The sequence below is a fragment of the Tinamus guttatus genome, unplaced genomic scaffold, assembly GCF_059628265.1.
Source record: "Tinamus guttatus ecotype Peru unplaced genomic scaffold, ASM5962826v1 Tinamus_guttatus_pri_ptg000133l, whole genome shotgun sequence".
Taxonomy (NCBI): Eukaryota; Metazoa; Chordata; class Aves; order Tinamiformes; family Tinamidae; genus Tinamus; species Tinamus guttatus.
Genome location: NW_028288667.1, coordinates 3,320,274 through 3,335,731, shown reverse-complemented (window position 1 = coordinate 3,335,731; position 15,458 = coordinate 3,320,274). Strand labels below are relative to the sequence as shown.

At 40.1% G+C, this 15,458-nt stretch overlaps 1 protein-coding gene across 1 annotated transcript in view; it reads left to right on the top strand.

Moving 5' to 3' along the window:
• Positions 1-15,458, top strand: part of LOC104569999 (von Willebrand factor D and EGF domain-containing protein) — a 160,654-nt gene that overhangs the window by 81,034 nt on the left and 64,162 nt on the right. The window contains exons 12-16 of the mRNA XM_088521813.1: positions 4,575-4,711; positions 5,485-5,646; positions 9,888-9,992; positions 11,988-12,102; positions 14,879-15,129. Coding sequence (XP_088377939.1) covers positions 4,575-4,711; positions 5,485-5,646; positions 9,888-9,992; positions 11,988-12,102; positions 14,879-15,129 — 770 coding nt within the window. The remainder of the gene's footprint in view (positions 1-4,574; positions 4,712-5,484; positions 5,647-9,887; positions 9,993-11,987; positions 12,103-14,878; positions 15,130-15,458) is intronic.

Below are 15,458 nucleotides of genomic sequence, written 5' to 3'. Positions count from 1 at the left end.
ACAATCCAAGGTCTCCCAGCACAGAATGGCCAAACAATTATGAATAGAGAACACATTCATAATAACCAGATCTTATTCTAATTCAGTAACTGCAAAGATGGGGAAATTGCTGCACACCATCAGTTCTCCACTCGCGTGGACTCGCAGCCTGTGATGGGGCCCCTGAGCTCCATCCTGCATCTCCCTCTGAGCGCCGTAACTGCAGTCATTAGCACGAAGCGCTGCTGCCTCTGGTCCTGCTCTAAAGTGCCTTCAAGTGACTAAAACTGAGGTCTGTTTTGCTATGTCAGTAAACACTGTGAATGTGTAAGCTGACCTTAAATTTTACCACCTACCAAGGCCACTGAAAAACTAGCCAATACTCTGGGGCTAACAACATCCTCCCCATTTCCTTCTATCGCTACCATAAAGTGCTAGCAAGCCTTTTAAAAAGAGAGGAGATCAAACAGACACACAATGTCACAGTAAGCTTTTAAAGAAAAAATAAGCTACCACATTGCTGGAGAACACAGTTGCTTTGTGACACAGAGCCAGTCCCTTCCTTGCAGGTGGCGAGTTAAAGGACTTGCAAAATGCCCTTTCCGCAGGGAAACACCAGTTGCTGATTTGATGTGGATGCACCACAGGGTTCAATAAGAAGTTGGGAGTTTGGGTCTGTTAACAGGCTAGGGAGGGTAAACGGGGATTTAGGCACGTAGTACATTTACATGAGAATAATTCCAGGACAGATGTTCATGTCCCTGCTAAGATGTCACATCCTGGGTAACTTTCCTAGCTATTAAGGGCTATCTAAAATGCTCCCTCATTTGCAAAGCTTAATTCTTGCATAGCAAGCAAACACTTGTATTGCAACCCTGGATATCCGAGCCCTTGAAAGCACAAAACTTATTATTTTTAAGATTCTCCATGTCAGCAACAGGACATAGGTCCACAGTTGGGCACTCTGGCAAATAGCAGTTCTTCAAGAACTACATTTGCAGCAAAGAGAGTCTTCTCTTAGAAGCCAGGTTAGAGAAGTCAGGACAACGATGCACAAAACCGCTGGAAAGCTGCATATAAATTAATATTTAGGGAGGATTTTCAAATGAGCTTTGAGGTAGGGACATGTGCAGAAGAAAGAAGTGGAATATTTGTGTATTCACATGAAAGAGGCAGATTCAGGCTTGTTCCATCCATGCTGTGAGGTAACTAAATGTCAGGCAGCTCCGATCCAGAAGCTCCGTAGTGCAGGATAGCAGGACGTCCGCAGGCTCTGGCACCGCAGCTTGCAAACACAGTGCTGCAATCCAGAATCAAACAGCCTTGCCACCAGCCACATGAGGATACAGCAAAGTGAGCTTGGTCTGTTTGCATTCACCTGCTCCTAGAAAAACCAGCTCCTGCTTGACAAATATCTCACTTGACAATTAACATGGACAATGTTATTTTTTGCTTCAACAAAGCTGCAACCATTTCCAGCAGCATATGATCTGTTTCGCATTCCTGACAGGCTGCTTATTCATCATCCAAATCAAGGAAAACTGGGCAGTCCGTTTCCTTCTCTTTGTTTGGACAAACTTCCTCCAGTTTCAATTTCTGGTCTGACAGTATCTGCCCAAAATTACATACGAGCTTTTAAAGCACTGCAAAAGAATGTTCATTTGTGCTAGGATATTTTTGTAATCAAAAGTGGAAACCAAGCATGAGCTGCATCCAACCACTAGTAAAACTTCAGTAAGTTTAGTTTCACAATATACAATTTTTGTCAAATTTCGTTCTGCTTCTAAGTCTGTGCACACATATCATTTACAGAACAGATACGATGTCTTCGAGACTGCCACTCTTTGCAATTGGTAGAGACTGGTTAATATACACCAAAAACAGCAGAAAGAAGGAAAGACAAACAGAAAACCATGTTAAAAATAAATGCCTAAAATTCCTATGTCCATTAAATATGATTGTTCACCTTCAGAAACATTCAGATTAAAACTAATGGCCAATGTTTAAAACGAAGCTAATTGTGTTTATTGTCCATACTGAGGTCTAAAATCTGAACTTTGGTATCATTTAAAAAAAAAAAAACAGTTATAAAATTATTCTTCATTTTCTCCCTCTTCTTCCTTTTCTCAAAATATTCCCTACAAAAGTCCTTTGTAAAAAAAATGTGAATGGACTTCACCACTTACCATGTCTTTAGCTGACCAGAGCTAAAGCAAGAGAGAATTATATTAAATACGATCTCCTACACAGCAACACTGCTTATTCTTCCCTTTAGAGAACTCCCAGATGGAGATGCTTTGAAATAGCAAAGACTGGCAACAAATAAAAAGCTTATTGAAACAAAAACATAGTCCCCTCCTTCCTCTTCTCCACCTCCATCAAAATAGAGGAAATATATGATATACATTTTTCCTTTTACAACCCCGCAAAAAAAAAAAAAATCTTCATCCTAATTAACACACAATTGGACAAGCCTTGAGAGAAGATATCCAAAAATATATGGGACCCTTTTTTTCTATGAGATTTAGAGCAATTTAAAAAATCCGCATAAAAGAGTGCATGGGACAACCTGAGTGAAATAAATCCTGCATGCCATGCTGCTGCTTTTCAAAAAGCACTGAGGCTGCATAATTTTGCTTTGGCCCTGGCCCAACACTATTGCAGCAGTGTCGAGATGTACACAGAGATGTAAGCAAATCCTGCAGAAAGTCTCCAGGGCTCATTGATAAGCGACAACCCTGAGCAGGGTTGCTGAAGAAGGGATGCATGAACACATTCCTGCCCTGTCACTCATCCCCGGGTTATGAGATTTTTCCTCACACGCAGAAGCTCGAAAATCTGAAATGATGATGAAAATTTTAATGCAAGCTGAGCTACCTCAGTACTAGTGGGAGTAACTATTAAAATCTTATGAAAAACATAATGAAGCATTTTTTTTAATACACTAACTGCAGAAGATGGCAATTTATCAAAACCATTTGCTACATCTGACTAATAGTTTTGTACATTACAGAAATCCACAGCTAACAGATGAATGCTGATAAGCTGTAAACTATTTCTCTTTTTGTAAATATAGCAAATGCCCAACAGCATTGCTAATGCTGCAGCAATAAAATCCTTAACAACAACAAGAAAAAGAAATACTAAAAGCATTTTGGGAGTATAAAAGAAGGTCTTTTCACAGTTTTTCACCTTTATGTTGCCTTCCTTCCTTTCTGTGGGAAAACAAGTGCCACACAGCTATGTGTTACGGGCTGCGAGGTGGTGGGATCACAATGTTTGAACAACATTCATCCTTGTTATGGCCTAAATGGCAGAGCCCTAAAGGAAGAGCAAGGTGCAGTGGACAGCTATCAGCTAAAGGCATTCTGCCTCTTGAATCAGAGCTCAATCAATGGGCTATTAAAATATTAGGCAATGCAGAGCTTCTGTTTTAGATAAGAGACAGCTTGAGGATAAGAGACGGGCAATATCCTCATGCTGGTGCATGATCTGCCTCCGATGGCTCCCAGTTAACCCACTTCTAACAAGTACCATCCAAGAAACAAAATGGGAATATTCTGCTTTGTATGATAGAGCAGATAATCATGATGGCTTCTACTGCCCATAAGAACTATAAACATTGGCAGCGAAAATACAAAAGCATGATCCTGCCTGACTACAGCTATGACACAGGAATATTACAGGGATATTACAGGTTGTGCAAATACCTATGCTGATGTAAAATATCCCAGATATGCCCGGTTATATTTTTGTTAAAGATCTGGATTCTGCAACTAATTTTAAATTTCATTCTGTAAAAATAACGTGATAGCAATAGGCAATGTTAACAGCTAAAGTGCAACAGCAGAAAAATGAAACTCTACCTGAGAATCATAAAGCATCCTTAAAACATTAATGGGTGAAAGTCAACCTTGCAGGGAGGACAGCACAGGCCATACATCACTTAAACCCTATTTAAGGCCTCAAAATACCGTTTGAGACTTAAGTGGTGCACAGCATTTGTGCTGACATTGTACAGAGCTGTGTCGCCCATTACTGACTTAACCCTCACATGCAAACATTCCTCTGAGCACTGTTAGATTTGTTACATGCACTGGTTTTGGGAAAAGGAATGTCTTTTGCAGCATTATTTCACATTATGAGGAGTTTGGCGGCAGGGTCATCTTAGCATATTTCCACTTCCCACCTTCATGCTTCTCTGCATTATGGCAAACTATGTTTTGGGCCTGGCTGCAAATGGAGTCAGCAAAAGCTGGTATTGCCCGTGAAAACCTTTTACCCTGAAGCCACAACACAAGCTAATTAATTACATGAGCTCTATACCACTCTATGATAAATCTTGCAATCCTGTGTGTGCAAGAAAATTGTTCAGCAGGAGGTTGGCTGCTCACTGGGAGGTTTCCTGTTAACTGCTCCTGCTCCTCTTTGGGGAAGCTTGCAGGGGAGCAAGGAATACTGAGAAAAAGAATTAACCCGAAACAAACCCCCAGTGTACGGAAAGGAAACACCAACAAGAGCAATTCTGTGGGGGCAGGAGGGAGTAGCACGCAAGGTGCATTCTCTAAAGCTCTGTATCTATCTCGTCCTTCCAGAGCACACTTTGGAAATCACAGGCTTAGCGCACGGGGGCCTCTGCGATATCCGAGTCTCTGACTGTAGTAGGATCCGGGTGTTCGGCCTTGGCTTCAAAGATTCTCACAACCTGCACTGCAAGGTCACCAGATTAATTGTAAGCACCTTCCCACAGGTTCATAAAGTACTGATGATGCAGTTTGATATGTTTGTATTAAAGTCTCCCTCCCCGAACGGTACTGAATGTCACCATCTCTCATGGTGGCAGCAGGGCACAAATACCCTTGAATCCAACAGGCTGCTATGAGCAAGGGGAGCTGAAGCGGCTGGGCCCCTTCCAGGACTGGTTCCAAAGAAATGCAAGGCTACGTATTCCTGCCAATTCTCTCCATGGGGGTTTGTTTAACTCTTGTTTGGTTCAGCTACACTGTAGTTCAGTGAAGCCTGAAATCACAATATTATTTCTCATTTTGTGCATCTGGAATGGGCACGCTTGGTTGTTTTTCTAAATGCATTTGAATGCTAACTGTTATAGTTAAATATAAAATATAAGGATTCCCCTACACATCTACTGCATCTCTTATTTCAATGTTCTTAGTCATAGTTAAGTACTAAGTCAGAAGTTTTAATGAGTATTGAAATGATCTTGTTGGGCAAGACTGTAATTTTATTACAAGCTGCCACACACAGACAATTCTAAGATGTTGAATTACTTGCTGTAAGGATACTCAAATATACTGTTGGATGCATCTCATAAATCTACTTCACAAGAGAAGTTCAGCCTGCATCCTGCACACTGAGACCCAGCTGAGACTTGCCCACCATGGCCACTGAGCACCCCATCGGGCCTAGCTAAGCAGGGACATTTTGTGTAGCTGATCTCAACACACAGCGACTGAGTTCCTGCACTCCCCTTCTGTTTTGCTGCAGCATCTCAACAGTGAATGGATATCAAGAGAGCAAGAGACCACAAAAGCAGATTTCCTCAGCTCTGAGGCCGTTGACTGCCAGATTCCTCTGCTGAACGTTACAGGGATGGAGGCTGTGCACTTCGTGGCTGGCGACGAGCCGTTCGCACGATGGCAAGTGAAAGTAGGATTTCTTATGTTTCTAAGACATAATGTAGAAGGAGCAAATCAGTTGTCATGGTAAATCAAAATGCAAAGCACATTTGCTTCCCTTTAGCGTTAAAGGTGCCCGTAGAAATACTTACGTTAATGGCACGCAGTGAAAAAAAAAAGGCTCCAAAACAAAACAAAAGGAGTTGAAACCAGATGTCTTTATAGGCAATCCGAAAGAGCAAATTGCAATCACTTCTCCAGGTAATCACCCAAGATGGATGCGGTCGGACCAATCAATTGCCAGTCATCAGTGTTTCGTTCCGAGGCGCCCCGGCTCGGGGTGCTGGGTCGGTGGCAGGTCTCGCATATTCACTGGGTCGGTGGCAGGTCTCGCATATTCACTGGATCAGTGGCAGGTCTCCTACCACATATTCACAGGAAATCAGTGTCTTACTGAACCTGCTCCTGGTCCCGTTCTCAGCCTACACGTCTGTGTTCCCGAGGCTGGCTGCTTCCTTAAGGCTCAGCACCCCATACTCCAGCTCCCCATAGCCGAGAAAAATGTACTACGGTTGTACAAGGACTGCAGATGTGCTTTGAAAACTGGAGTATGTGCAAGTGAAACACTAGCTTCCCTCCAGTGCTACCAGCCTTCCTGCAAAGCTCCTCTGTTCACAGTGCAGATCAGAGGTGCTGCCTTGCTGCACATGGAAAACAAAAAGAACTTTGTACATTTATTTAAGATGGATATTTTTGGTGAGCCAAAATCCCACCTTGGGATCTGAAGAACTGCCATGAGACCCCCTTGAGCTTGGTGGCGGGGAGGGACAGCTCGCTGTCCCGCGCTGCCTCGTCGCTAGCGCGCATCGCGGTTCATTCTGCTTTCAAGCGCTGCCTGTCAGCCCTGAGCAGCGCGGTTCTGTTGCTCATATTTTCATCTCAAAACATGTGTAGAATGTCTCCCTCCTTGCACTTTGGTTCAAGGAAATCTCCGTGCTTGCAAGCCTCCTGCACCTTCCCGAGCCTTTGAACCCCATGGAAAAATCAGCTTCCTGGCTACACAACTGTGTGAATGCACAGTTAAACCATCCGAGGCAGACGTAGCCGGCTGCATGCTAATCGTATCTCTCATGTGGATAGTTTTGCTGAATGAATTGTGAAGGGAAAGCTCAGAATTCCATTTAGAAGACATTCATTTATTTATTTAGCGTTAATGTCTCTTTTATGGTGGCACAGAGAGTATAACCACGGACTATTTCAAGACAAAGATGATTTGAAATGAATTCCACAAATATTCAAAACTTTGTGCTACAGAAAAGTCCTAGCAAGACTTGTTTTGATATTATCTTTTGTCTTACATTACGCTTACATTAATGCTTTTAAAAAATGCAGGCAAAACTTCTTCCCAAAAAATCAAAATAATAATTCTATCTGAAAATATATCTCCAATATTTTCAGAACCTCTCCCACCAGCAAATCAAATAGGAGAAAAATCATCAAAATTCCACATAAGCCTGTTTTTCAATTTTTCCATGACCCCTGCTCATGGTGTGGAAGGGGCTCACACATTCTTCTCAGTATTCTCTCACTTTATCTCCTCTAGAGCAAGCAGATTTTGCTCGTTCTTCCCATGACATACTGCTGAATGCAGATACGAAAGTACTGTGGCTGCACCAGAGCCACCTCCATATAATTAGATTAGATACCACACCTAATATAATTAGATTAGATACCAAAATACAAAGTCTTACTCAGGCAGCAGATGACTTAGATTATCCAGGTACACGCTGAAAAGGTGAAAGAGCCTGGCAGGCACTTACCTAATGTGGGAAGCAGGTCCCTGCTTACCCTCAAGTCATTTCCGTTGCCTGTATTTGTCAAAGGTAGGAATAATATTTGCTAAAAAGCCAGTGAAGCAGAAACTGAATTTGGATTCAGCAAGTTTCTAGAGCTTCCATTTTTCATTCACAGATATTCTTGCAAGTCAACTCGTATTTATATTATGAGTGATGCAAGCAGCCAACATTGTTTCATGATGGATGAAATTCACTTCAGGCGGATGTGAGGGACTGCTTCTCACTGGCTTGATTGCTTGTCCAGACGAAAGAGCATTTTATTTCCAGAGGATACATGTGTTCAAACCATCATGGCACAACTGGCAGTGGATATTGGACTTTTAAGGCCAATTGACTTCTGTATAGAGTTTTGCTCATCTTAGATCTGACCGCTGCTTTTGAAAGCAGCCACATCACTAGGGCAACTAATGGAAAAGCGATTAAATAAAACAACCCAATTATAAAAAAAAACAACAAAGTGGAAGTTTCTAATAGAGTGTTGAAAAATTACGGTAACAAAAAAATTGGAAAGATATATATTTCATTCACAATGCTCGATTGGAATAGAAAAATTAGAGCAATTTTATAAGTCAATATATTTTCCCTTGTTCATTCATTTCTTTAGCATCTCCCCATTACACTAGTAATGACTAGTGTACTAGTTTTGAATTAAAAAAAAAGGAAATATTGATAAAAGAATGAAATCAAATGCAAACAGCATTAAGAATGACAGCTTCTTGACAGAAATCTTGCTGCAAATAAATATCACTTTTCTTCGAGGTACACGTTTCTGGGGGTTGTTTTAGGGGATTTTCTTCTTTCTCTCCTCTGGAGCTCAGAGGTAATTTCTTTGCATCTTTTAGAAGAGTTTTCCATTTAGTATAACATATAATAGATGAACACTTTGACTGAGCATGTTGTGCAGGAAAGAAACAGTTTCCTTATAGCAATACCAATGACTTTTACTTCAATTAAATTAGTCCAAAGTAGGTGTTATGTACTTCAGAACTTCAAATTATAAATATCCAGCAATACCATCCACTTATCTACTTATATTTGTGCCTGCAGAAGTTGATCCACTTAGCTAGCATTGCATTTTGAACGATCACACGTGACATTGTGGGAGTATCTCCTGTATTGCATTCCACGAGCTTCTATATTAGTCTTAGTGAGCTTATGCTAATCGATGCTTTTTATGGAATTTATTAAAGTAATTTTTATTCTGTGCACTTTAGATAATCTTTTCGCTCAGTTTTAACACGCGTTCACTCTTACAGTGAACTCAAGTAGTTTATTACTGGATCAAGAAACTTTAGACTCTTTGACCCTGCTGCTGATGAGGAGCTGTAAATCTCATGGCTACGTCTACGCCAGCCTTTTGGTTTTAGCAACTTCTTAAATACTCGATTCTGTGGGCTGACGTGTGGACCCCGCTATTGTCCATCATCGGAACCAGAGCTCCCGCTCTGCTCGGGGAGCTGCGCTGGCTCCCGCGCCCGAGCGCTACCAGTGTCTACAGGACGGCTTTGGGGAGCATTTTGGGGTTAGAATGCTCTTTAATAGTCACATATGTCACTTTGAGAGGTGTGACAATGCTTTCTCAAAGCACTTTTCCGTATTTCTCCGGCATTCTTTCATTTTTATTGTGGAAAATTAAAACATAGGCTTGTGTAGCCCTGTCTTATTGTGCAAGCATAATATATTTTAAAAGGCATTTTTAAGGCTTTAATTGTAGACAAAGGCATTCTAAATTACAGGGGAGTGTAACACTTTCCTGTGTTGGGACTAGAAGGTGACCTATTCTCTACCCTCCTGCTGAAATAAAACTTTCACTGCCCAGTTTTATCCACAGTAGTACTTTTTTGAGGTTTGTTTAAAACCATGTAAATAAAAGCTTTTTTTTTTTATCTTTGAGAAAGGGAAAGCTAACCGCTTTGTTATTAGTAGGAAAGTGATCCTGACATTTTGCCAAAAATCTTAATTTCGTGTCACAACTGGAAACCTGCAGAACTTGACTGCCTGTGCTCTCTCCATAAGGGTATCTGCTGGACGCACCTATTTGGTGATGGCACTGGTGGTCCCAGCTACCAGTGGCACCAGTGCATGGTAATGCACTACTGGAAAACAACCTGGTTTTGCCTACTGAAAATGTTTTAAAGCTGAGACTACTCAACAAATCTAACTACAATCAAAAAAAAAAAAAAAAAAAAACCCTGAATGTCAGCTGAGCCAAAAGATCTTTTGGTTATTAATGAAGAGTTTCCAGTTTGGAACATTAAGCAATTTGTTAGCTTGCAGTAAAGCAACTCACAAGCGGTTTAATTTATCTCGCTGGCAGGCATCCAGTGCAAGGGTGCAATGGTATATGCTCCAGAGTGAGCACACAGTCTCCATATGGAACATTATTACTTATAAGTATGATTTTTGTATCATTTAGATCACTAATGATGGCTTCCAGTACAGTAATTCCAAAGTCCTGACCCTGTACGATGCAGTCTGCCAGGCCTGTGAATTCCATCCAACCGGAGTTTGTAAATTAAAGGTAATTGAAAGAACATAAAGGTTTAATATGGATCATTCATCTCTTCCTTAGCCCTCTCCCTCCCTTTGATGTACTGTGCATAGTACCTATTTCAGAAGAGGAAAATCTATTCCAGAGGTCAGCTGCACGATCTAATACTTTTCTCTCTTTCACAATTTCCATTTTTTTCATTGTTATAATTTCTGTGTGCCATGAATACCTGATAAAGTAGACTTTATGATAGACTTTTATCGGACTGACATTTCCAGAAAGAACACAGTTGGTAATATTTATACTTGAAAATATTAGTGGAAGTAAATAGGACTGTGGATTCTCGCCTGAAAGTAGCTTACCTTCCCTTCTGAAGTGTCTCTGGTGGTAAGTTATTTTATCTTGCATGAATTCTAAGTCTGTCTGGGGGAAGCACCGTCACTGTAGGATACATCATTTGCATTCCCATTTCCTGCCTTAGCAAGAGGTACGCTGGCATGCACACTGTGCAACTTTTGTCACGAGAAAACACTCCCGAGGCCATAGAAACGTTCTTGCTTCCCTGAAATACTGCCAAGTACAAACTCACAGTACTACGACAGTGTTGATGCTGTAATCTAAGTCTAGAGCTACGTTTTCAACTGCCAGCCTGCTCGTACGTGCTCGTAAGTGCTGGAATAACACTGTATTCTATGTGTGTCCCCTGTATACTCTAATAAATTATTTATTACTGTAACATCCCCTTTTCCTAAAATCCTCCCTTTATATTCTAAAGGACTGCATTAGAAAACTTTACTATTTTTCAGTGGGGTTTACAGCACACTTTTAGCAGCTATTGACTGAAAACACTAATGCCCCATTCCTGCTTTTCTACCCTGAGGCAGAGATGCATAGAGAGCACCACGTTTCACTTTTATAAAATAAAGATGAATCAGGTATAACTAACACATTTGCTTCACTGTCCTCATTAACACTAACATGAAAAAATAGTTTGCAAAGTTGCAGTGACTGCAATAACTTACCAGTTACAAAAATAAAACAAAAATTTACATTTTTTCAAGTAAATCAGTGAACAGAAATTATTCCATAGGCTCAAATGAGGGCAAAGACATTTATATTTCTGCTTAAAATAATGATGTAAGAACAATTTCAATTAAAAAGTTTTTACTTTTTTTTTTTTTTTTTTTTTTTTTTTTTTTAGAAACTTTGCCTTATTCTTATATTTTTGAAACATATATGTTTTTGTGCTGTTGTTCTCTAGGGATTACAATAATTTCTGTCCTAAGATGCTTCAAGGGACTATTTGAACTGGGCTTCCAATTGCATCAAACCACATTCTAATTACCCCTCTTATAAGATTACTTTGTAATACCTAAATTGCTTTCAGAAAAGGTGTTTCAATTAGGGGACATTTTATCTCAGGCCATTTCACATTTTGTGTTCCTCTTTTATGGAGCCCATTCTCCACCACATTATCACATCAGGAAAAAAAAAAAAAAGAAAAGAAAAGCATCTTTCTTCATCAGAACCAAGCCTAGTTCCTTTGAAAACAACAATGTAATAAAATCTAATTAACATCCAAATTTTAATGCTAGAGATCTGTGGTGTTCTATCATTTGAGGGCAATTACAAAGTACTTTCTGTTTCTTTACCTTAGCCAGTACTTTTAAGATGGCATAATTTAAAATGTGACCTAATATACACTGAAAAAGAAGCTTGGGAAACTACTAAAACAGGGCTTGAGACCACCAGATTTGGTACCCGGGTCAGTCTCGGGGGAAGCGTTTGGGCTGCAGTGGGATGGAGCCCTGTGCCCGGGCAGGCTGTGACCGTGGGCACTTTGCAGCCAGGTATTTGCTTACAAAATGGGTAGGGAGCTTCGTGCTCATTTTAGTACTGCTATTTTATCCATCAATATTAAAGAAATTCAAGCAATCCAATTTAGCAACTGCTAATTTCTTATCTTTCTTATTTCTTTTTTCCTTGCCTCCACCTCCCACCCATTTTATTTTTATATTTTTGCAGGAAAATACTTGTAATATAGATGGACTTTGCTATGTTGAAGGAGAGTCAAGCCCTGCCAGTCCTTGCCTTCTCTGTGAACCTGACATTTCTAAGTTTGCCTGGTCTATTAATGGAAGTAAGACACTTTTTCTACAACTTGGAAGCATTTAGTTGGGAATTTAGCACTCAGCCTGTGAAATACACAGGCTACCGTGGGCCTATCGTACAGTGTGTGGAAACTGCAGTTTCCAGTGGGAATAGTTGGTTGCATGAGAAATACAGACTTCAAATTAATAACTAAAAGTAACACCTCAAAGATGAAAATTTTGATATATCGAGGCCTCATGCAGTGCCTACATCTGTTTGCTGAAAATACATCTCTAATCACATTGCAAGTACAAATCTTTGAGGGAACTTGCAGAAAACACCGCAAAGAAAAATGCCTATTTTTGGTATCTTAAAGAATTGTTTTAATTCTCTGAGCCCAGTTCTAAGAGGTGCTGCATAAAAGGCTTTGGCTTAGCAGGGCGTTGGGGGGATAAGCATCAGCTAACCGTGACTTTCACTGCTCCACAACCTGAAGGATCATTCTGCAGCCCTGCATGATGGGAGCTGTGGAGAAACCCGCTTTTTGAAGCCCTTTTCCTTGGAGGAAAACTGGGACTGTTCAGGGACAGAGGCTTTTGGAGAGTGCCTAAAGGAGAAGAAAGAGCAGGAGAGCTGGAAAGCAGTGGCTGGGTCTGTAGCTCAATAGAGACACTGTGGAGAGAAGCAGCGTGCAGACACAGCCTGCCTAGGAGCTGGTAGAAAGACACTTAGAAAGGACCACAAAGGACCTATAAAACAGCAAATCCATCACAAGTTTTGGCCAACTAAGAATACCATTGCATTTCATTCAGACAATAGTTAAAATGTTTAAGGGTAAGCCAGTCTTGAAGAGCTTGAGTACTTGAAAGTATCTTTTTTTTTTGCATAAAGACTTTCTGCTTAAAGATATAATTTAGTTTAATGAGAAATTTCACCTCTGACTCATAAAATTTGCCTCCTTTCTGTCCTTGTATCTCAGTGGCACAGCAATATTATTTCTGGGGATGAGTCTGTCCTGAAGACATACTGGTTATTAATACTGAGAAAGTTTCATATTAAAGTTCAAAAATTACTTAAAAGGTAAAAACTGCATTTTGTTTGAAATTCTATAAGGCTAGAAATGATTTAGAAAGTGTGGAACAAACCATGATTCACATTTCGATGACTTCAAAATTTAAGAATACCAAAATGAAAGGGTTCATCTGACTCATTTTCAAAACTGTGAGAACTTTAAAAAGGTTGTGCAATAACTGTGAGTACATATTCACTGAATGCAAAGGATGCTTCAGTGTAGTCACAAACAGTCTTGTTAGCAGACTGCTTTAGGAGCTCCTCATTTTAGGTTCTTTAGTGCCTATCACTTTTTGTAATCCTCCATCCAGTTAACACTTTGCATTTATCTATAAATGCATACCCACTGAATACCTCATTGATTACTTTTGGCACAACCTTTATGGGCTCCACAGTTTGAGTGTTTGTGAAGTAAAAGGTAAATTAATAGATGGAAGCTTTCAGCAGTTATGCCATGGCAATCTGCTGGACAGGCAGTTTCAAAAACTCTGATAGCAGAGCAGCAATGAGTAGAGAGGCACATTTAAATAACTGCATAATGTGAGACAAGCTATGGAAAGCAAAAGCTGAGAAGTGGATATGCATGCACAAAAAGCCCACTAATAATGACTTCCCAAAAGCATAATGCAAAGACACAAGCAGTCTTTATGAAAACACATATATTGTTCATAGCTTTAGAGTATGGCTTGAAATTAATGCTTGGAAGTAGCAGTGTTTAACTTAAAACTATAAGCACATTACATTCTATGAGATCATTCCTTTAAATATCAGTACGTTAATTTGTCCTGATGGCTAAAGAAGGAAAACATGGCTTGAGACTGAGGAGTCTTAAATCACCGAGATGAAATTTCCAGCCCTGCACAGAGCTGTTGTCTCCTCAGGGTACTCAACTTTGCCTTGGTTTCCAATTTTAAACTGCAATACTTTTTTTCTCTTCCCTGTCTTTCTTACCTATTTATATCGTAAATATCTTCAGGCAAAGTTTCTCTATAAAATAGCTGAGTGCAATTTAGCTTTCATTTTTATTAAGGAAATACTGAACATAAACACCACCACCACTAAGAATAACAATGGCAATAGTGACAGGATACAGTCCCGGTGCCATTGTAGCACCTGTACTGTCAATGAGATCTTTATCCCTGAGGTGTCTGACTGAATTCAGTCCCACTGCTCAGGCTTACCTACTGCTCAGATCCACTGATGTTGGAAGGGACATATGGAGATCATCTTGGCAATGTAATGGTACCTAGCAATGGAAGCTACTCAATGGAATAGTTACCTAGCTTACTTTTCTTCCCCTGAATTGCCCACGCAATCCACCTGTCATTCATCACTATGAGAATTCATTCACTTACTTTTAGACAGACAGTTAAACAGACAGAGTGATAGCTAGAATAAATTTACACATGCAACTATTGGAGATATAATTAACGTTTTAGAAAGAATTGGGAAGGCAGACTAGTGGGAGGCTATAGAAGTCATGTCTGATCTGTTGTGTATCAGAAACATATCAAAAGAAATCATGGTTCACTATGGTAGAGAAGTTCAGTATGGAAGATGAGACAAATAGGAGGAAGAAACTATAGTTTCTGGTAAAGCTATTTGCTGCTGGTAACATTTAAATAACCTCCATCAGTCTCAGGATATTTCTGTACCTTTTCTCATGAAGAACATTCCTGCAAAGAACTCATTGTGAATGTGTACATGGGAGAAACTTGACTTTATGTAATCAGGGTTTTGTCTTTACTGTTTAGACAACCTGCCTCCCGTGTTCCAAGCCCCCTCCAGCCAACTGCTGACCTTTATTGGGGAGAATTTTGTTTACCAGCTAGCAGCGCTGGATCCGGAAGGGTCAGCTGTGCTCTTCATCTTGGAGGCTGGTCCGCAGGACGCCAGGCTCTCTCCCGCTGGCCTTCTCATATGGAAAGTTGTTTCAGAAGAAATGCAGACCTTTGAATTCATTGTGTCAGATGAATGCAATGCACAGAGCAGATACTCTATTGAGGTAAGGAAATGAACACTTTAAACAAAAAAAGCTGAAAAAACTGTTTATTATATTAGCGTTTTAGTGCAATTGTCATAGTTAATAATTCGTTACTGTCTTAAAATCTAAGACTTCAGCTATTTCCTCATAAGTGTATATTACCCAGTATAGCAATAATGATCAATTAATGGAATAAATATTTCTGAGAACATAGAAACTATATATGCAATGAACAAGAGAGAGTGCTATTGATTGCTGTTTGAAAGAACACTCTTGCAGAGCCTGTTAATGGTTCATTAATCTGCTTTAAAATTCACATTCTGCTTTCGGATTGTAGAAAAAAAAAGCAT